The sequence below is a fragment of the Alligator sinensis genome, unplaced genomic scaffold, assembly GCF_000455745.1.
Source record: "Alligator sinensis unplaced genomic scaffold, ASM45574v1 scaffold1135_1, whole genome shotgun sequence".
Lineage (NCBI taxonomy): Eukaryota > Metazoa > Chordata > Crocodylia > Alligatoridae > Alligator > Alligator sinensis.
In genome coordinates this window covers 17775-39073 of record NW_005842878.1, presented here as the reverse complement: position 1 = coordinate 39073, position 21299 = coordinate 17775, and the positions used below count along the sequence as shown (strand labels likewise).

General features: G+C 40.8%; 1 protein-coding gene across 1 annotated transcript in view; it reads left to right on the top strand.

The window, feature by feature from the left end:
• The window catches only part of LOC102382193 (bifunctional heparan sulfate N-deacetylase/N-sulfotransferase 4), a 144776-nt gene extending 140654 nt beyond the window's left edge, over positions 1–4122 (top strand). The window contains exons 12-13 of the mRNA XM_006035831.2: positions 2620–2722; positions 3879–4122. Coding sequence (XP_006035893.1) covers positions 2620–2722; positions 3879–3998 — 223 coding nt within the window. The 3' untranslated portion in view covers positions 3999–4122. The remainder of the gene's footprint in view (positions 1–2619; positions 2723–3878) is intronic.
• Positions 4123–21299: the final 17177 nt, after the last annotated feature.

Genomic DNA, 21299 nt, shown 5'->3' with positions numbered 1-21299 from the left:
CCTGCTGATTCTAGAGAGAATCAGCAAATATTTTCAAGCATGCATTGTACTGCATAAATTATTCTCAAGCATATACTGAACATCTGATAGACTGTGATTAGAGCTGGTTAGAGATTTTAAAACAAATTGTTTTTTGGTTGGAAAACATCCGTTTGCCTAAGCCAAAATCTCTGCTGGCTCATCTTTACTAGTTTCAAAGAGACATCAATGTCTGATCAAAGCTAGACATGATTACCCATCCCAGAATAGCCAATGACCTGGTAAACCATGTGGGATCATAAAGAAGGACGGTGGCTCAGTGAGATATTTTGGTGCCTGGGCCAGAGGAGGGGGAATTTTGTTGACCACTGGAGAACAGGAGGGTGCACTGGGGGAGGGGGAGCAGAATCTTATCTGCCTCTGCTCCCTCCACTCAAGTGGCAGTTCCTACAGCTTCTGCTGTACCAGCATGATTTTAGGACTACATGATTCTTCTGTACATGAGGGAGAAGCTCACTGCATGCTGTTGCAGCAGCCTGGCCAGTTCAGATTCCTAAGGGATGTTCCTGATGCCCTTTTTGCTTCCTCTCTCCCACAGATATTCTCCTGCTGCAGGCCTGTGCCTCCCATGGCAAAGCTGGGGAGGAGGGCACATTCCACTCACTTCACTTACCCCCCACATACACTACCAGGCATGGGGCTGGACCTGCCCAGCTCCTTATCACTGGGCTGTTCAGGGTTGCCCATGCCATGGAAAAGACTCCTTGGGGCAAATGGGACCATGCTGATGTCCCCGCCAAGGCTAGGGACAGAAATTACACATAAACTGGTATAAGTGATCAGAAACTGGTTCAAATCTGTAACAAAAGAAGTTCAGTGTACATAGGAGAATGCAGCTCCCTACTGTAACTGAGAACACTTAGCAGGAAGCATTCTGAGTTACGACAGTCTCCCAGACCAAACAGAAGTTCACTATTGGTTCCAGGCATGGGCGACTGGTGCCTCTTGTGTCAGAGGGGGCACATGCCCCCCCCCCCCCAACACCAGTCAGCAATCGGGGGGAGGTTCCCAGTGGCTGATCCCACTGACCGGGGCGGGGTGGTACCCCAGCAGCCAATCGCACTCACCAAAAAGCGGCTGCACCGTGCCACTTCTGGAATTCCCACAGCCACTTCCAGAAGTGGCCCCACTCCCCGGCTGGCACTTGCAGGGGGGGGCACTGGTGCTCCCACCTGCACCCCTGCCCACTGCCTAAACAGGGAGTGAAGCCTGACAGGGGGTACACCGGTGTTCTCAGGAGGTGCCCGTGCACCCCCTATGTGTCACCTCTGTTTCCAGGGGGGAGGGGAATCTAGCTTCTGGCTGCCAGCCTGCAGCCAGTTTCCCTTAGCAACAACCCCCTCCTCTCTCCCAGCCTGTCCCTTTTTCAGAATGAGAGGTGGGGAAAGGAAACAGAGGGAGCTCATTTGAGGGATTACCCAGCCAGTGCTGGAGGGTGTGGTGTATGTATTGCAGTCTCCTCATCTTAGGGGGTGCTCCAGTACATCTGTTCTACCCTTCAGCAGGGGCTGAAAAGCCTCCAAATTGAACTCCTCCCCATTCCTCCCCCCCCCACCTTCCTGAAAACAGTGACAGGCTGGCAGGCAGTGCAGACAGAAGTTACAGGAAATTATCTGTTTTGAAACATCTTCTTCTGCACCCTCATACAAAGAGGGTTCAAATTTTCACCCAATCAGCCATTTTTGAAGCTGTCTGCAGCCATGCATTTGTGGTTGGTCATGGCTACAGACCACTTTCTGTGGCCAGATCAAGCAAAAATTGTTGCTTCATTCTGAGCACATAAACTGCTTTCAAAATGGCTGGAGTCAGTTTAAGATAAACTTGGATGGATGTAGTATTATCAGACTTAATTGATTTAAATTAAATTAGTTTATTGAACTTCTGTCCTAGATCCACTCCAGATTCAAGTTAGCTCACAGTCCCCCAGCATCCCAAGATGCTTTACACCTCCCCCGCAGGGCAGGCTGGCTAGACTTGGCCCAAATTGTCTGCTCCGGCTGAGCAAGAAGGCATGCTCTACTGCCCCTCAGCTTCTGTCTTCGGCCACTTCAGGCATGTGGCTGAATTTCCAGAATCAGAAGTAAATGTCTGTTCACTTGTTTATTGATTTACTCTGTGAAGTGTGGACTAACCTATGAAAATTGAATTGATATAGTCTTGGGCTTTGACTGGTTGTACTTAGCCTAAATCAGTGAATACTTATTCTCCCTCCCCCCAATTATGCTACTGAAGGTGGAGTTTCAAGTCCTTAATCTACACCAGGAAGAACAGAGCTTGAACACTTATCTGTTACATCTCAGCTCATGATTCTTCCCACTAAATTATTTGGATGCTGGATAAGGGTCTCTCAATTATAAACTTCCAAACATCTTGGGTCCATCCCAATATGGAATGGAAAACAGAAAATAAAATCCTGAAAATTTTGCTCAACAGCAAAACTGTTTCCTACTAAGCTTCAACCTTCAGTACAATAACTAAAACATCCCAAATCCCAACATGGCAAATTTTGGCTAATATTGTCTATTAAATAGTTCACATTTCTCCCATAATTAAAACTTGGTGATATACAATTCCTTGTAGGTTTGACCCTCAGAAAGGCTTTTGGTGTCAGCTACTAGAAGGAGGGAAGACAAAATGCCTGGGAAAGAGCAAAGGCCAAAAATACCCACCAATGGATCAAGAGGTACAGTTTTTCTATAGATATTAGTCAGTATTTGTGCATACCTAATGGAAAATTAGGACTAGGGAACAAAAATAAGGAGCAGTTTTACAGATTTTAATCCACGCTCCTGCAATAGTGCAAAACAGTAGAATCTGGATCATTTGTATCTAGGTGGTTTACAACCAATTTAGTTCACAGAGGGCATGTCTACAGATGCAATTACAGCACGTGAATAAACTGTGGAGCCTATTGCTCTAGAGTGAATTGCTCCTGGGCACACCGTTTGAATGCACACCCAGGAGCAATACACTCCAAAGCAATAAGCTCTGCAGTTTATTCAAGCACAGCATGTGGAGCCGAGTCAGAGAAGCCCCAGCTGGTAGAGGGGTACAGGGGTCACACTACAAGCTCAGGGCTGCTCCTCTCTGGCTGAACAAGCTGCAGAAGGGCAGGCTAGGACACAAGGGAGCTTCAGTTTGGGGGCTAGCCAGGAGACAGACCTCACACTGAAGCACCCTGGTACCCCAGCCAGCTGGACAGTGCACTCCTACAGAGTGTTTTTACTCTGCAACAGAATAGTACTTGTACTTATCCTGCTGTAGAGTAAATTAATTTACTTCAGCTTAATATGGGTGCACGTGTAGATGGGGAGATGTTTACTGGGAAGCTAATTAGTCAATTGTGCAGTAATACTCTTATGTAGACATGCCTAGAGGGCTGCCAAATTAAAGACAGTCTGCTCAAGTGTTTGCCGTAACTTTTACTTCAAAGGATACTGCTTCTCTGATCACTTGGAGCTCATCAGCAAACCTACATAGCTGTTTGCTGTGGCTCTATATATCCCCAGGTAGTTTGCAAACCCTCATCTTTACAGGGTAGTAAGGATACTTTGAAAGACGCTTTCAAAGGATCCAGATTCTATTGAAAAGTTTTAAAGAATATAAAACATTTGTTTAGATAGATTCTACTAACGCTAAATTAATTAACGCTGAGTACTAAAAATGCTGATGCATGTGCCTTAAGAATTTTAATAAGCCTGTTAAGTTATTTTTGAATGGGGAGGGACAGAAAGGAAGAGGCATGTCGGTGAGGTAGGATTTTTCCTTGTTAGTTTTGTACCAGCGTGTCATTTTCTGAGGCAAACTCTCTTTGACTATTACTTTCTCCTCCTCCTCAGTCTCGAGCTTTTCTTTCAAGCTACTACAGAGATCACAACGTGGAATTGTCCAAACTACTGCATAGACTGGGACAACCTCTGCCATCATGGCTCAGACAGGAACTACAGAAAGTGAGATAGCACTGAAGTTCAGGGGACCAAAGTCTTTAATGACACTTACCTTCAGCATAAACCCCTTTGCTTTCCCCGACTTACATGTGATCATCACTGGAGGGCTTCATAAATAACTCTTTCTCAAAAAAAAACAAACAAAAAACCCACAAAGAATAAAAAGAAAAATAAGAAAACTGTTATATATGCACGTGCCGGCAGTTATTCTCATCAATCCCTTTGTCAGCTTCCAGGAAACAATATGGAGCTATGTGGCATTATTCTTTATCCAGACTGGGACTCTTACATAGTTTAGTCCCTCTGTTTACCAGAAAGATCCACAAACTGTATGTATGATTGATAGTCTTCACCGTATATGACAAATTACAGTCTGTCAGGACACAAGCAAAGGACGGAAACATCTCTCAGTGGATTGTGAGGTTGGTCATTAGTTTTCTTTTCTATTTGTTCTTTGTTTGTTCAGTTTGCGGGGTAAGAAATCAGGGTACACATAATTTTACAGGGTACATTCCATACTTTGCACTAAGATGCCCTAATAATAACTAAAAATTATAGATTATGTAGTAAAATTGAACAGTTGTCTTCGCTGCTTGAACACAAGTTGTTCAGCCCATGCTGGGTTAAATTCTTTGCTGGCACAACTCTATGCAGTTTTTGACAGATTTGGTTCATAGTCTATTGGCTTTCCTTTATAACCTTTTTCTTCCCCAAAAAGATGTACCCTGGTCCATTGGACCAATGTGGGTCCCTGAGGTTAAATGCAGAAACATGACTTTCCTCTTGGTGGATTTAGTAGTGAACGTCAACAAAGTTGGCTGATTGAAAACTGTGCACTCTGCTGAACTGCCACTTTTACTCAGCTACTTTGCCACCCTTGATAAGGTTCTTCATCATGCTTGTCTAGCTCCCACAGTGCCTGTAACAAAGACTTGGGATGTGAAATCTTATTAAATAGTTTGTCATAATGTCATTGGTGCTCATAAAACCAACATCAAAAAGGTCAAAAAATCTAAGCAGCCCATTAGCCTAGTTATCTGCACACTGACAATGACTTAATTCTGAAAATTTAGTTGTTGGTCTTGAGACCAAATGTTGTTACTCTGAAGCCTTTAAAATAGAGAAATTGGGTAATAGTTCTTCTAGAAAAGGTCTACAGAATTTCAAAGAAATGTCAGTACAAATGCATCTGGGTTACATAGAAATTATTTACAAGCTTATAGTATTTAATGAAGGATCTCCTTCCTGTACAATTTTTAAACCAGTCACTATAAAACAAGAAGGAATACTGTCCATAATATATCAAATATTTAATTTATAGTTTTTTACTTACACATTGACATACAGTGTATTTGGATAGACACACACCTAGTTTTATATGCCCACTTATTGTACATGTCTTTTGGATTATACAAAGTATAGATTACTGTAGATATGATAGTGAACACTGTTGTATTCCTTGGTATAGTAAGGTCAGGTTTTCAAGGCTGGGCAGTAACTCAGCTGGATATTTAAGCTATGCAAAGAAAACCCATGCTTACAGACATGATTTGGCAAGTAAACAAATCATAGAAGCATAGAAAATAAGGGTTGGAGGTCATCTAATCCAACCCCCTGCTCAAAGTAGGACCAGCCCCAACTAGATCATCCCAACCAAGACTTTGTCTTGCTAGGTCTTAAAAACCTCCAAGGATGGAGGGTCCACAACCTCTCTGGGTAACTTGCTCCGGTGCTTTACTATACTCCTAGTGAGAGAGGTTTTCCTAAGATATAACCTAAACTATCCCTTGCTTCAACTTGAGACCATTGCTCCTTACTCTCTCATCTGCCACCACTAAGAACAGTCTAGCTCCATCCTCTTTGGAACCACTGTTCAGGTTGTTGAAAGCTGCTATTAGTCCCTCCTCCCCTCAGCCCCAGTCTTTTCTTCTCCAGACTAAATAAGCCGAGTTCCCTCAGCTTCTCCTCAGAAGTCATGTTCCCCAGCCCTCTTACCATTTTTGCTGCCCTAGGCTGGACTGTCTCCAATTTGTTCAAAACTGGACACGGTACTCCAGGGCATTTTTACATGTGCTCTGGGACATGGTGCCAGGTGCTTTAATTAGTGAGCTGCGCTAATTAAAAGCACCCACGCGCCATATGTCTCAGCATCCCCCATGCTGAAAAAATGGTGGTAGGGCACTTTGAGCGTGTTTTATTTTAAAGCACCCACCACCATTTTTTCAATGCGGGGATGCATGGGGACACTGATGCATGTGACAGGGAAGGCTGCCAGAGCAAGTCAATTTCCATGCTCCAGCAGACTCAGTTAACTGAGTTTATTTCCGATGCTCTGGATTTCCAGCATGGAGCATTGCTCTGATGCGCTGGCAATGCTCCTACTAATGTGACCCAGTATACTGTTAGCCTTCTGGGCAATGAGGGCACACTGTTGGCTTATATTCAGCTTACTGTCCACTGTAACACCCAGGCCCTTTTCTGCAGAGCTGCTGCCCAGCCAGTCAGCTGCCAGCCTGCATGGGATTGTTCCGTCCTAAGTTCAGGACTTTGCACTTCTCCTTATTGAACCTCATGAGATTTCTTTTGGTCCAATCCTCCCATTTATCTAGGTCTCTCTGAATCCTAGCCCTACCGGCCAGCATATCTACTATTCCCCCAGCTTGGTGTCATCTGCAAACTTACTGAGGGTATACTCCATCCTATCACCCAGGTCATTGATGAAGATCTTGAACAAAACCAGCCCCCAACCCCTGGGGTGCTCCACTTGATACCGACTGACAACTAGACATCAAGCCATTGATTACTGCCCTCTGAGTCCAATAGTCCAGGCAGTTTTCTATTTACCTTACAGTCCACTCATCCAACCCACATACCCTTAGTTTGCTTGCAAGAATGTTGTGGGAGACCATATCAAAAGCCTTGCTAAAGTCAAGCTATATCATGTTCATGGCTCTTCCCACATCCACAAAGACAGTCATCTCATCATGAAAAGCAATCAGGTTGGTCAGGCATGACTTGCCCTTGGTGAATCCATGCTGACTGTTCCTAATTACCTTATACCCCAAGTGCTTAGAAATGAATTTCTTGAGGATCTGCTCTATGATTTTTGTAAGGATGCAAAGGAATTATTCCTACCACTTTATACAATGCAAGATGAAACAGTGCCACATTTTATTTTCCTATTTCCATTATCTGGCTTTGAAGACCTGATCCAAAGGACTTGGGAACTTTAAAATTAGTTAGGCACCTACAGTCTTCAATATGAGACCCAAATTGCAATGTAAAAAACTCTGCTTAGCATTCGCCTATCCCTAGAAGTACCTTAAGTTACTGTGTACCTTTTTTATTTGAATATTCCAGAGGATCCCACAGTTCTAATTCTGTATGTATCCAAAACTGCCCAAGAACAAGCAGCTGAGCATCTCTCTCCCACCTAAACCTAGTTGCAACCTGCAGCCTGCTGTATCTATGTCCCCTGAAGGAGGATCTATTAGATGTGCTCTTAGCCAGCTAACACTGTCAGGCTTTTCTCTAAATGTAGAAGAAGTGCCCACCTTTTAATTAACAGCCTTGTTAGAGAGCTTTGTCAAGAAGAGAGATACCTGGTATCCACTAATACATGTTTAAGCGTTGAATTTTATCTTCAGCAAGTCATCAGTAATTAAAATAAATTCATAATTTTAAAGTGAAAAGCTACAGAAATTTCAAATACTTTGGGGTGGGGGAGGAGTTAACATTTTAAAGGGCTTTCATGGGAATGAAATGTGTGCCTTGAAATTTGCTGCACTCCCTTTGAAGGAGAAAAAAAGAGGACCAGCGTCTCACTTAGAAAAAATGCAAATTTCAATCTCAACTAGGCAATAGCATTACATTCTTGAAAGACATTGCAGAACAGAGAAATCATGTTATTTCTCTAGCTTTTCCCTGTATTGTCATTCTTACATTTTTAGACAGGTGTCACACTACCAGGATTTCTCATGTTCTCACTGATATGCCAGCATTTGATGTGGCTTTATTATGTGACACATGAAGATAAAATAACAGCGTAAGATCTTATTCTTTCCATCTGTAACAAGAGCTATCAATGCAGTCATTCTTCACAAAGGCGTTATTTTCGAAGTGTCTTTGTGCACTAGCTGTAAGTATTCTTGATTATTTTTCTGTTAGCAATTCATGCAATTATGGTTTGATATCAATGACTAAGTAATTGTTGAAAATATAAACCACCAGTAAAACATATACAACCAAAATGAATAGTAAACCAATTTTGAAAAGAGAAACAGCCTTTCTTTTTAGTTTCAGGGCCCAGTTTTGCATTTCTTCCATGTGAAGAACTCACAGGGAAATCAATAGTAGTTCTACTTCTGGGGAGATTGTAGGACTGGATATACATGTTTTCCCCTACTTCAGTTCAGTGTCTTAATGTCTAGTAGGTTCTGGTCTGCTCTTGGAAATATTTATTTATAGACTTGAATTAGTTTGGGGTCACAAGAGACTTGATCCAGTGCCCTTTCAAGTCAATGAAAGTCTTTCTATTAGCTTAGGTGAGCACTGGAATGGACCCTAATTGCTTGTGTTTAGTAAACTACACCCATGTGATTCAGCTTTCACTGTTTGAACTCCACCACCACATTGGTTTCTATTACTGTGTTACATTTATGCATTCTCCATCTCAATTGACTCAGTCCTTCAATTTAATCTGTATGTGTTGATGTCTATCCCTATGTAGTCCTTCCCAAGTTAAATATGGATGAAATCTCCCTATACAGAACAGTTTGCTTGATTATTCCACCTTCACTCCTCCTGAATATACCTCCTTCCACACTCTTATCCTGTGCAGCTCTGACTTTAAAAGACCTGGATAGACACAGATGCCAGAGTCTGTACTAGATCTGTTTACAGGATTGGCGTCTCAGTGCTTATAAAATTGAGTTTATATAACTGAGGTTGTAATTTAGCTAGAGGCAATCAGAATAGCATCTGAAATCTTCTAAATTGTGTATTGACCTCTCAAGGTCTAAAATAAATTTTCCAGATTAACTGCTTTTAGACTCCTTTTTAATAAAACAAATTTTCTTTCAGATACAGAGTCAGTCTGCCAAGTTTCTCCAGAACAAATTAAAATGGTAGAATTATAAATTCTTGGGGGAAGGAAAAAGTTGCATAATGAAAACAGTGATGATCCAGACTTTGTAATGTGATAATGAGGCATTAGGGACATGATCTGAATTCAGAAACAAAGACCACTTTGTGGTATCAAATTGTATCCCCTGCCTCTTTTTCTTATTTGTATTAAATTGTGAGTGAATGTAATGCTTCTAAAAACTGTTAGCCCAATAGATTGAACACCAAACTTTGTTCACAGATTATCACAGAGGATACACTAGTAGTTTCAGTACATGATGCTACAACATCCAGTGAATGTGATTTAGCCCTCAAATGAAGGCACATCTACCAGGGCTTAGAGGTAGTGTCATCCCTTCTTCAGCCATTCCAGGGTCTCCATCACTGAGAGTTTCTCAAGGAACTGAAATTCTGTACATGTTCCTGAATATATCCCTCCTCGCAACTGGCTCATACTAAAATCTTAAAAAAGATTGTTCCTATCATTTTATTAGCAAATATATATACAAATCAATATAAAACCAAAGACAAATATTATTTGAAGGACTACTTTAAAAGTGTATATTCTCAGTGTAGGAAATTCCCCCATTAAGGGAAAAAATACTTATCTTTTCTTTATTCTCTTGTTTTCCTTCCAGTGCATCCCTTTAATGCAACTGCTAAGGTGTGGACCTGTCTATGGATTTGATCCCCCATCAGTAGTGTATCAAGCAAAAATAAATATGGACTTGAGAACAACACAAACTCTTATATGTTAAATGTTCTACCAACAAGATAACTTTTATAAAACAGTATCATTTGGAAGTATTTGAAAAAGATAAACTTATTCTTAGATCTGAGACATGGGGAAAGGATTATCTGCCTTGCGGACAGGGTTCCTCCTCCCCATTTTTCCCCCTATCTGACTAGAGCCAATCTAGTTTAGTGCTGGGTATATATTTGGTGTTTGAGGAAAAAAAGAAAAATCAACTTTGATCATTCAGAATATTTTTGTTTGTTGGGGGAGAGGGACAAAACTGTATTTGCTAAAACTGTTTTCAATAATTGATGTGTATACACCTTATTATTGTTTCTTCTCACTTCTACAGAATAAACATTTCTGCTGGTAAATTATGTACAAGAGTCTTTTTAGTACCTTATAAACTCTAAGGGCTGAACCAAAATATTGCTCTGTGACTGGCCTCTTCCTTATATTTCAGGATATGCACTGACTCAGCTTCTCTTGTCCTCTGCATTTATCCTGTGCCTTCACCTGTCCTCAACATTGCAGCCCCTGACGCTTTGGGATTTACAGCTTCCTGCTGCATGGGAATTTTAAGTGTGGTAGACCAAATCAACTGCCTTACTCTTTGTCCTCCAGCTGTTGCGCAAAGAACATTAATTTTGGCAGTGTTGCTGCCTACATGCAAGTGACAGTGTATAATACACATTACAGGGCTGACTTTCAAAAGTATTAGACATCTACTTTCAGTTGAATTCAATAGAAGCCAGGAATGTTCAGCTTTTCTTGTAAAATTGGCCCCTATACACAATCTGCTTTAGGTATCATAAGATTTTCAAAATGCCTAATGATTTTTTGAGTTTGAGACATCTTAAAGGGGCTTGATTTTCAGAAGTTGCATGCTCACTGCTTTCCTCTCTAATCAGGCTAATTTTTGGTATCTCTAGGCACCCAATATGAATAAGTATTCATTTATGTTATAGACATCTGTCAGAAAAAAGGTTAAAGCATATAGAAGTAAAAAATACTTAATAAAGGGCTTACAGAATAACTTAACTATTCCTAGCTAGGGCTTATATCCTTAAGATAATTAGAAATTACATTACAGACATCTTAATATCAGTGTTTGCCTCTGCCTGATCTGCTTGACAGCAACAGTACAGCAGGTAAAAATGTCCAAAAGCACATAAATGACTCAGAAGTTTATGTCCTGTTTTCAAAAGTGAATTAGGAGTCTAGATTGCTATGACTTCCAGTGATAAGAAACTGAACTCAAGGAGAGTCAAATGACTAAACACTTTTATAATCCTCATAAGCATGTAGCAACCTGGATTTTTTGGTGCCCAAACACCTTTGTAAATCTGATCCTCAGAGGCTTTTCAAATAATTATCCAGCATTTTCTGTTCCTCAGAGATTCCTGTCCTCCATTTGGTCCTATTCTCTCTTATTTCTTATATTGTTTCACTAATAGAATGCCTTTAAGGCTTTAAGACGTGTGAAAACACAGATGAAGCTTGACAATAGAGTTTTAGGTCTTGGCCTAAAATTAAATCTCTTCCAGGTGTACAGATGCCTTTTCTTCAAGGCTTGTTCGGGAGAATGCAGTATTTCAAATCAACATTGTTTAGATTGCCATTTTTATTTAAACTCATCTAGGTTCACGGTTACACTTTTAGTCTAATAATTCAGAACCTAATTACATTTCCACTCATTTAACTTTCTGTGCATTATTGTCTTACTCAAGACCAGGGATGGGTAAAATACGGCCCATGGGCCATATCCAATGCACCAATTGATTGTGTCCACCCTGCAGCTGCCCCTACAACACTCTGTATGGGGCCAAGTCCTGCCCACTCCCACCTGGGGGAGCCCACATCATGCTCCCACCTGCACCCGCGCTGTGCCCAGTGATGGCACCACCCTGGTCCCGGTCTCAGCCACGGCCCCAGCCCTGGCCAGCATGCACTGCTTCCCAATGGGACTGCTCCATCTGCTGCTGCATCCACCCAAGTACTGCTTTGCTTCCCCCACTACCAGTGGCTTCTCCTCCTCCTGCTCCTGCTGTATTGCTCTGGGCAGTAGGTAGTACAGGGAAGGGCAATGGTCATGGGGACATGTGCCCAGCTAGGCAGGGTCCCAACTCCAGCTCCCAGCTGCCTTCCACCTACTCCACCCACCCAGCACAATGAGCAGCCACCTGTGGGCAGCTGAGTGGGTGGAAGGCATCTGGAGCATCGCAAAAGGGGCAGAAGAAGGAGGAGCCACTGCAGGCAGGCAAGCTGCATGTACCTCTGCCTCTTCCCCCCTCCCCCCTTTGTTGGCTGACTCCTGGGACTAACACACGGGCAGCCCCACACACACGTACACACCCACTTCCCCACACACCCTGACAATCAACCCCTCCACACCCTCACATTCGCTACACCCCCCCCACACACACATGCATACCCATCCCCTGCATGCACACACCTGTCCCCGCCCCCCCCACACACAATATACAAGAGTAAGACTTTATTTTGAGTTATGTAATCACCTTTATATACATTACTAAAAAAAAAAATTGGGGGCAAAAATTATTTTTGAAATAAAATTAAAATGTTATAGTTGACTTCTTATATGTGATTTATTTTTTAAATATCATTTGTTAAAATGATACTTTCTGAAAGATTTTGTGTTTCGCCCTCAACAGCTCACCAGGTTAAGTGGCCCGCCAACTGAAATAATTGCACACACCTTCTCTAGACTATGCTGTACTGTGTTGTAAATCAACATCTGTTGATCATAGTCCTAGATGGAAAATTTAACTTCCTGCACTGAGTTCAATTTTAAATATAAGAGGAAAAACTGAATACATGGAAGGATGACTTCTTATAAAAATCTGTAGCTGTGGGACAGGTATATACATATGTTTTGTTTTGTTTTCATTTAAATGTTTTGGTTCACTTTGTTCACAAAGGCCAAAAAAAATCACCCAAATGTTAATCTGTCTCTCTTCCATAAATGAATAACTCACATTGATGCAAATGAGATTCAGATTTTCTCATGAAGAAAGGAATAAATCCTACAATATAAAGACATTGTAGTTATAGCACCTCTTTCTGCAGAGTACTGTGTAATCGCACAGAGTAAGCAAGTAAAGGTTGTTCTGTAATATGTAGCTTTCAAAATATCATAAACAGCCTTATTTGGAAAAGCAAAGTCACCTTTTATCTACTCCATATATACTTGGGACTGGAATAAACCAGAACTTTGTTTTGCAATTCTTTGTGTAGTATACATAGAAATGTGGAAGAAATTAAGATCTGGATTGGGATCTCAGCTTTATTACTCAATCCTATCTTTAATATTCAGAGGACATGTGCCATGTAATGTAGTGTCCATGGCACAGAGTAATGCCACCTTTATTAATCAAGCTCTGGTTTTATGCTAAAAATGTCCCAAAACATATTGAATGCAACTCTGTTTTATCTGTATTAGAAAACCATTAACCCATTCAATAAACAATTTTCAATTTTCCATAGATTTATTCCTCCAAAGCCATGGACTTCTGAAGAGTTACTTCTGAGTTTCTCCTATGTGAGAGAAGTATAAAACTATCTGAATACATTCCTGAGAAACAAGGAAGGGAATCTCCTCCATTTCTAGCAGGAGTTTCAGTTGCATATACCCACTATCAAGATAATAAATGCGAATTAAGTTAAACCAAAACTACCTTTACTGAGGTAAAATAGAAAAGATATGTTGAAATAGTCTCATCTTTTCTTTCTTTATAATATTGCTGGACTGAGTTCATGAATTTCAGATGTAAGTATATAACCTATGCATTTAACCCTTCAAAACTGAGTTACACTAATGTTCCTTTTACCTTTGATCTTTGGTTTCTACTGAACAGACTGCCTGTCTTCACAAACAATAGCCTAATCTTAACTCTGGATCCTATTTACCACCCTCCCACCACTGTACCCTTTACTCTCCAAGTCCATTGTTTATTACCTCTTTATTTCAGTTGAAAATAAATTTCTCCTGATACTAAATTGTGACTTCCTGACTAGCAACAAGAAAATGAAAGTCTCTAAGAAGTAAATTTGAATTTTTACATGGTAACTATAAATGAGAATTTTTCAAGTAGCCTGGTTAAATAGTGAAACTTTGTTGGAAGAGGGGATATACTGAAAATATCCTTTAAGAGTCTTAGCCTATAAAGGTCAAGTAGTGATCCCTGCACTTTATCATTTGTTCAGATATAGACATCACTGCCATGAAGCCATTAAGTTATACTGCAGGACAGCAAATTAGGTGGTTGAAGGTATAAAACTGCCACCATTAAGGCTGGTGACCTTAGTTCATATATAAATTTTCATTTTAAGAAATAACTAAGTTTTTATATATCTTACTTAAATCCTCAGTGGACTTCATCTCTCTCAAAAAACTACAAAAGATAATATACTAGAATTTACCAGCTATTTGGGAGAGAATACTCATTTAGCCTACAGACCAAATTCCTTCCACCCACTTACAAGACATGATCCCAAACCTTGAGATAAAACATAGACTCCCCATATCTTTCTGAGGTGGTAATCTGAAATAGTTAAGACAACCCAGATGGGTAAGTGCCTGCTAATTAGCATAGCACAAGAACTCGTTTTCAAAGGTTAATTGCACAGTCAGAAAGCTAAGTCTCTATATTTTTTCCTCTCCTCACAGCAAGAGAAAGTCTGGCTGGTAGAGAAGTATTTCAAAATGTACCTGAACCATGTAGGTACTGTATAATTAACTTTAGTGCTTGACTATGCTGATTTGTAAACATGCGGCAAAGAGGCAACAGATTTTTCAGCTAGGGTTAGACTGAGGTAAAAATGGCCTGTTCTGAATGGCATGGCTAATAATGGTCATGATGTAGGAAATAATGCTTTGTGCTGCTGTGCAAGATTTTGTGAAAGGATCAAAAAGTCACAACAGACTTATAGTCACATGAATGATAAAAGAGTCCATTCAACAGTTGCAGGAGGTATTTCCTACTATAGATGCTTCATTTCCATAAATTCAATAGTCCTTCCTTCTCATATCCTCATGACAAGATATTTAGCAGAATTCACAGATTTGTTAGAATCTGACAGGGCCGCACCGTGAGCACTTCTGCTACGACCTCAAATTTGCAACCTCTGGGCATTCAACCATGCACCCACACCACCCCAACATCCCCACGAGGGAGGCAACTTGAAGATGCAAATTATAGAAATGAAGATGACAAGACACAAGTGAAGTATATTGCAGCTCATTGTATTGCCCAACAGCATAGAAATGATAATTTAAATGTGTGGGAGTAAAACTGGTGAAACCCACTTCCCACTCTCCAACTGATTAACAGTGCTTCATCTGAACTCATTAAGAAACAAATGATGTATGTGTCCTGCAGCTGTATATGCGATTGGAAACAGTGCACACCCAGCAGGTATGCAACTTTAACTTGGCACACAGTTATGCTAAATGTGTGTGAAAGATGTATTTGACAAAGTTGGTCTAAATTCTGAAAAATGATTTCATTACATATTTTAAATTTGCAGTCATGTCCATGTTGCAGAATTCAGGTGAAGCATTTGGATCATAAGTTTTAAAGTAATTTCAATATTTTTAATGAAGGTATGGAGTTAAAATAGTAACACTCATTTCTCAAAAAAAGATTTTTTTTTCCAAAAGACATTTCTAAAACTTGCCCATGGGAGGTTTTTTTTTTTTAAGTTTTTCTTGGCATGAAAAATTAGAAGTATCAGTAAATGATGTTTTCCACAAAAAAAATCATTAAAGTTGGAGTGCAAGGTGCCAGTCTACATCTTTAGAGGCACAGGGATGGGGGAACTATGCAGGAGAGAGTCTTATTACAGACTCAAAAGACCTTCGCACTGCTGTAGCTGCTAATGTGTTGGTGGCAGTAGTGGCAGTGACTCAGTCTCCTCTCATGCAAGAGACTGCCACCTCTGCTGTGGCTGCATAAGCTCCCCTTACACTAGTGGCATGTGCTACTTCTGCCATTGCACAGGTTTCCCAGGGAGCACCATGCTGGCACCTCATCTAAATTGGTTCCAGGGGCTGGTGCCCTGCTCTCCCATCCCTAGATATGCTACTATGCAGCTTGTACTTTGCCCACCTCACTCATACAGACAACCTAGGGGTATAAGAAGCTTCCTTACTTCCCATTAAAGGCTGCCTGTATCATTAGAGCCTATGCAGGCTGGAATGAAAAAGGTGCAGAGGGTAGTGGGCTATTCCTCCCTCTCTCACATACACAGCTGTGTGTTAGGTAGAAGAGGGAAGGGCCAAATATTGTTTTGCTTCCTCAGTCAACCAGCCCACAGCCTAGGCCTGGCACAGACAAGGAAATAACATGGTGCCTATCAGAGTCCAAAGTAGTGGCAGCTTTGGATGAGGCCTTCATTCTGGCTGCTTGCAGATGTTAAAAATAAACAAACAGTGCTTTACTGGAAGAAGCAGCAGGTTACTCCAACCTGACTCAGAAACATCTGTAAAGATCAGGTGAATTGGTGAGGCTTTTTGACACTTCTGGCTAAAGCTGATTCAATCAGCTATTAGACAAAAGTGCCCAAAAAACCCCCACCTAATCCTTACAGATGCTGCAGAGCTGGGTTGAAGTAATGCACTGCCTCTTCTGGGCATGCACGGGGCTCGGCACGGCAATGCACCAAGTTTAAAATTAAGTGCCAGTTTTTTGGTTTGTTTGCAAGGCAATGGTGAAAGTGCATTCTAGACAGTCAATATTCCCCAAATCAGGCTCTTTCTAAGGGCATTCCAGCCTGCAAATCTTTCCAGTTCATTCTAGCCCATCCTCCTCTTTTATAAAAATACTCCTAAATTCTCATAATGGTTCATGGAAAGATTGTACATTTTCAAGACATGACTGCCTACAGTTATAAAAGGAAATGTCAGATAAATTAAGTCAGTATTTCATGCTTTTATTTATTTATTTTAATTTTTCCACATCCTGGTTTAGGACAAATATGGAAATAAAAAAAAAATGCTCTAAACGAGGATTGTCTTGCAGTGCAGTGTAATCTCACATGTAGTTATTTATTTGCATGCATACTCCTGAGCTGCCTGAAACCAATAACTATCAAAAATCATATATAATGTTTCAATCTCTATTTCTAGACCTTTGAGATGAGGAATATACCTGAAGGAAAATCTGGAGTTTCCGAATATTACCTGAACAAATCTTGTGAACATATTAGCACTAATAATAGATGTGAAGCCCAGTGAGATAAAGGTCTCATTTCACTGATACACAATAAAGCCCAGTTCCCATACAACACCATTCTCACACTTAATGTATTCATAGGAATATTTTCATTGTTTGTCTCTAAATGAGAAATTGATTTCTGTCCTTCCTGAGAAACATCACCCTCTAGAATAGGGTCAAAGTAAAAAGAAAATAGAACATTTGACAAAGACCTATTATTTACCCTGCATTTCCATTTCACCCATAATGAGAATCATTGACAAAATGCTGAGTATTAAATTAGAAACATCCTTTGCAGATTGTGTTTCTCAGGGACCTATTTAATATCAGCACATTAGGCACAAGCTACATTTTTTTTACAAAGGAGAATTCTAGACACCTTTATTTAACTGTGACACAATGAAGACATTTCTCTTCTTAAAATTTATTATTTATAGTAAAATTGCATTAAAAATGTGTCACTCTTGGCACATCCATTTCCTGGCTTCCCACCAATGATAAGTTGTTTTTTTTTCCATTATTGCAACTTCAATTAGAAAGTTTAGAGTTGATTTAACATTATTCATTTATAGGTGGATAATTCCATTTAATTTTTGGCTGCTTCTCCCATATGCTTGCCTTTTACAGTATACAAATTTTGATAGCTTTATTGGTTTACCACTAAAAAGCAAACTGAAATCTATGGTAGATACCTGCTTGTCCTAATTAATAAAAGGGGGTAGGCAAGGTACTCTGACTTGGAACAATTTTATCACGGGGCCTCATCCACATTTTTAGTGTCCTAGATGCCCTTACATACTCTAAACCATAGTTTACTAGGAAAACAAAGCCACGGCCATCACCTTGCACTATCCATTTTTTTTGACATGTTGTATTTTATATTAAACGTATATATGTCTGGATTGATATATAGGGTTTCTGAGTCTTTGTAAAAATCTCTCTTTTGTTAAATAAACAAAATGAAAAGTGGCATGCCCAATAGCCAGAAAATTTTCCTATGACAACATAAATGGAGAGTCCTTCAGCCCAGTTAAATGTCCCAGAACATTGTTAAGTAACAGTTGACCCCCAGAATTGCTCATTCTCATGGAGTATCTCTCACGAGGATGCAAGTAGTGCTTTGAAAACAGAGTCTGTGCATATACAAGAAGTCTAGGAGGACAACAGACTGGGAGTGTGAGACTTAATTAATTACTATTGGTAGTCCCAGAAAATTGTCCAATGAAAGGTGAAAAGGGTGATTATAGGAGCTGACACTAGGGGAGAATTGATAGGAGCATGGATTACGAGTCCTAAACAAAAATAGCTTAATGGCATTAATGCTACATAATTTCTCATTATGAAAAGGACTGTGGTAATAAAAACAAGACCAGAAAGTGATTGTCATTTTTAATGTTTTATATTGCTAAATGCTTTTAACATTTTTAGTATTGAACATTCTTTGGGGGAAGGGGACCATTTCAAACAAGAGCTAGGCAGCCTGCTGGAAATGGAACCAAACGGGCAGAATTTCACTTGAGAGTTTCATTGCTGTGGGACTTCCTGGAAGATAATTTACCACAATGGGTACTACCTCCAAAGTTTGACACAAAGGGGACATGAAGGGAGGACAACAGAATTAATGGACATAAAATAATTCAGTGTTCTAACAGTCTGCTCAGGTTTATTGAAAGCTTATACTACTATTTTTTGTATGAATCCTGTGCTGCATATACCTTCAACCTCAGTCTTAGTAATTAGCTTGGTCAGTTGGGCTATGAATGAGACAGTAGAATCAAAATCTGATTCCAGAGATGTTTCATAATCTGATATCCTGGAGCTGGAGCTGGAGTTGGAGCAGGAGTCCTCTTGGCTTGCCCCTATGTACTTTAATACATAGGGGTCTGAGCATCTGTTAAAAATACAATTGCTGTAATTGTAATTGTAAAGTTAAACAACACCTCTGAGCTTCCAGAAAAGATATTATAAAATGCCTAATTCCCAAGCCACTTTTAAGTCTGTTGAAGGAAACTAATGTAAACCCTTGTGGTTGGCTAGTGTATTGACAATAGAGCTGTGCAAAACAGCACTGTTTCATTTTGACTTCTGTTTTGCCATTTCAAAGGGACAGTGTTTTGTTTCATCATTTCATTTCATTTCATTTCGAAGCACTGTCCTTTTTTGTTTCATCAAAACTGTCTTGCGGTTTTGACATTTCACCTATAACTTTGTAATTTCTTGCCTGATTTGGATGAAACCTGCAAGAGTGGTAGCCCCTTCTAAGGGCATGATGCCTGCCAAGTTTCAAGGGGATACATGCAGAGGTTTCTGGGAAACTGCACCTCAAGCTGCTGACAAGCAAAACTCAAGTGACTTGCCAGCAGCGGCAGCCTCCTGTCATCCCAAGAGCAGATCTGCCTGTGTTGGAATCAATCCTCCTGGGGTGCAGGCCCCCAGATCTGCTCAGGATGACAGGAGACTGCCTCTGCCGCCTGGGACTGGTGCTGGGTGCAGCCCGCACCCAGCACTAGGGAGACTCGTGCTACCACTGGCTCCAGGCAGCAACAGCAGGCTCCTGTCATCCCATGCACAGATCTGGGGACCCATGCCCCTGGGAGGAGTTGTGCAGAATGGGCTCTCCTCCACCTCCCGCCACTGGGCTGTGCTCCAAGTGGCTCCACTAGCCCCACAGAGCTCAGCCCAGTGGTGGGGGGTGGGCACATCCCTGGCTCTCCCCCACCTCTCACCACCAGGCAGAGCTCCATGGGGCTGTAGGAGCCACTTGGACCTCCGCCCTGGCTCTTCCCCACCTCCCACCACTGGGCTGTGCTCCGGGTGACTCCACCTGCCCCATGGAGCTCAGCCCAGTAGTGGGAGAGCCAGTGGCGGAGCCACTCAATGTGGAGCCCTGGCCAGTGGCTCTCTCCTGCCTCCCACCACCAGGCTCAGCTCCGTGGGGCTGATGGAGCCTCTCAAAATGCAGCCTGGTGACAGGAGGTGGGAGAGAGCCAGAGCTGTGCTCTGAGTGGCTCCACTAGCCCCATGGAGCTGAGCCCAGTGGCAGGAGGTGGAGCACAGCCCTAGTTCTCCCCGGCCTCCAGCCACCGGGCTGTTCTGAGTGCCCTCATTTTGTTTTGAAGCTGTTTTGAAACATTTTGTTTTGTTTCGATTTTGCTGTTTTGAGTTGGAAACACATCAAAACAGCTTTGAAAAGAAACACTCATCAATATTTCACACAGCCCTAATTAACAATGCATAGCTGCAGATATAGGTGGAATGGCGCACAATAGTTATTAGAACATAATAGCAAAGTTTGGGATATGGAGGAAATGTTGATCAGAGGAGAGAATTACAAAGCAAACATGCTTCAACAACACTGGAATTGATTTAACAATCATGGATCTTCACCTCAAGAATGGCGGTTGTTTCTTTGGCCTATTGTTTTTTTGGCTGACTTTGACGAGTCAAGAAAGAAATACACTAGTTCTGCTCTTAACAGTGAAATAGTAAATGTATTTCTCTAGAGTTGCCTCTAAGATAAAATTCCCCATCATGTTTGTAACACTAAGCACAGAGTAGTCTACTTGATTGAACAGAACTGAAAAAATGTCTGAAATATTATAGATTTTTTTCCAGCCACCACAGCTAATAATGAGTGACTAATAACTTAGCAACTAATAATGCAGCACCAGAGTAGAGTTTAAATGATAATATAAAAAAATTAAATGCATAAGAGAGACAATATACACACGAATTCAGTTTTCTTACAAACTTGATTTGCTTGCAGCATTCTTTGTTATCAAACCAAGAGGACAGCTACATTTTCAATTGACTTAAAACACGTTAATTAGAATGCTGATGGATTTCTGAGGTTGAAGCAACTTTGGCAACAATGGTATTGTCAATAGTGGTATTGTTAATGATTACTGTAGTAACTGATTACTACCTATTTTTAACAGAATAGATGAAATTCTAAAGATAATTTTTTTGTGAATTTAGTTTCAAGGAGGTTGTAATCATTCATCGTATCCATTGTCTTAAATCTTGAGAGTATTAGCCATTTGATATAATACTGGGTGTGGGTGGAGTAAGGGGGAAACAACATTTTGCAATGTTTTTACAATGCATATAAATTAGATGTCCTTGCCAAACATATCCACACTTAATGCCATTGATTTCATAGTGAAGTGTGTGCACTCAATAAAACCTAGATCCTAGCCAATAGTGTCATAATGA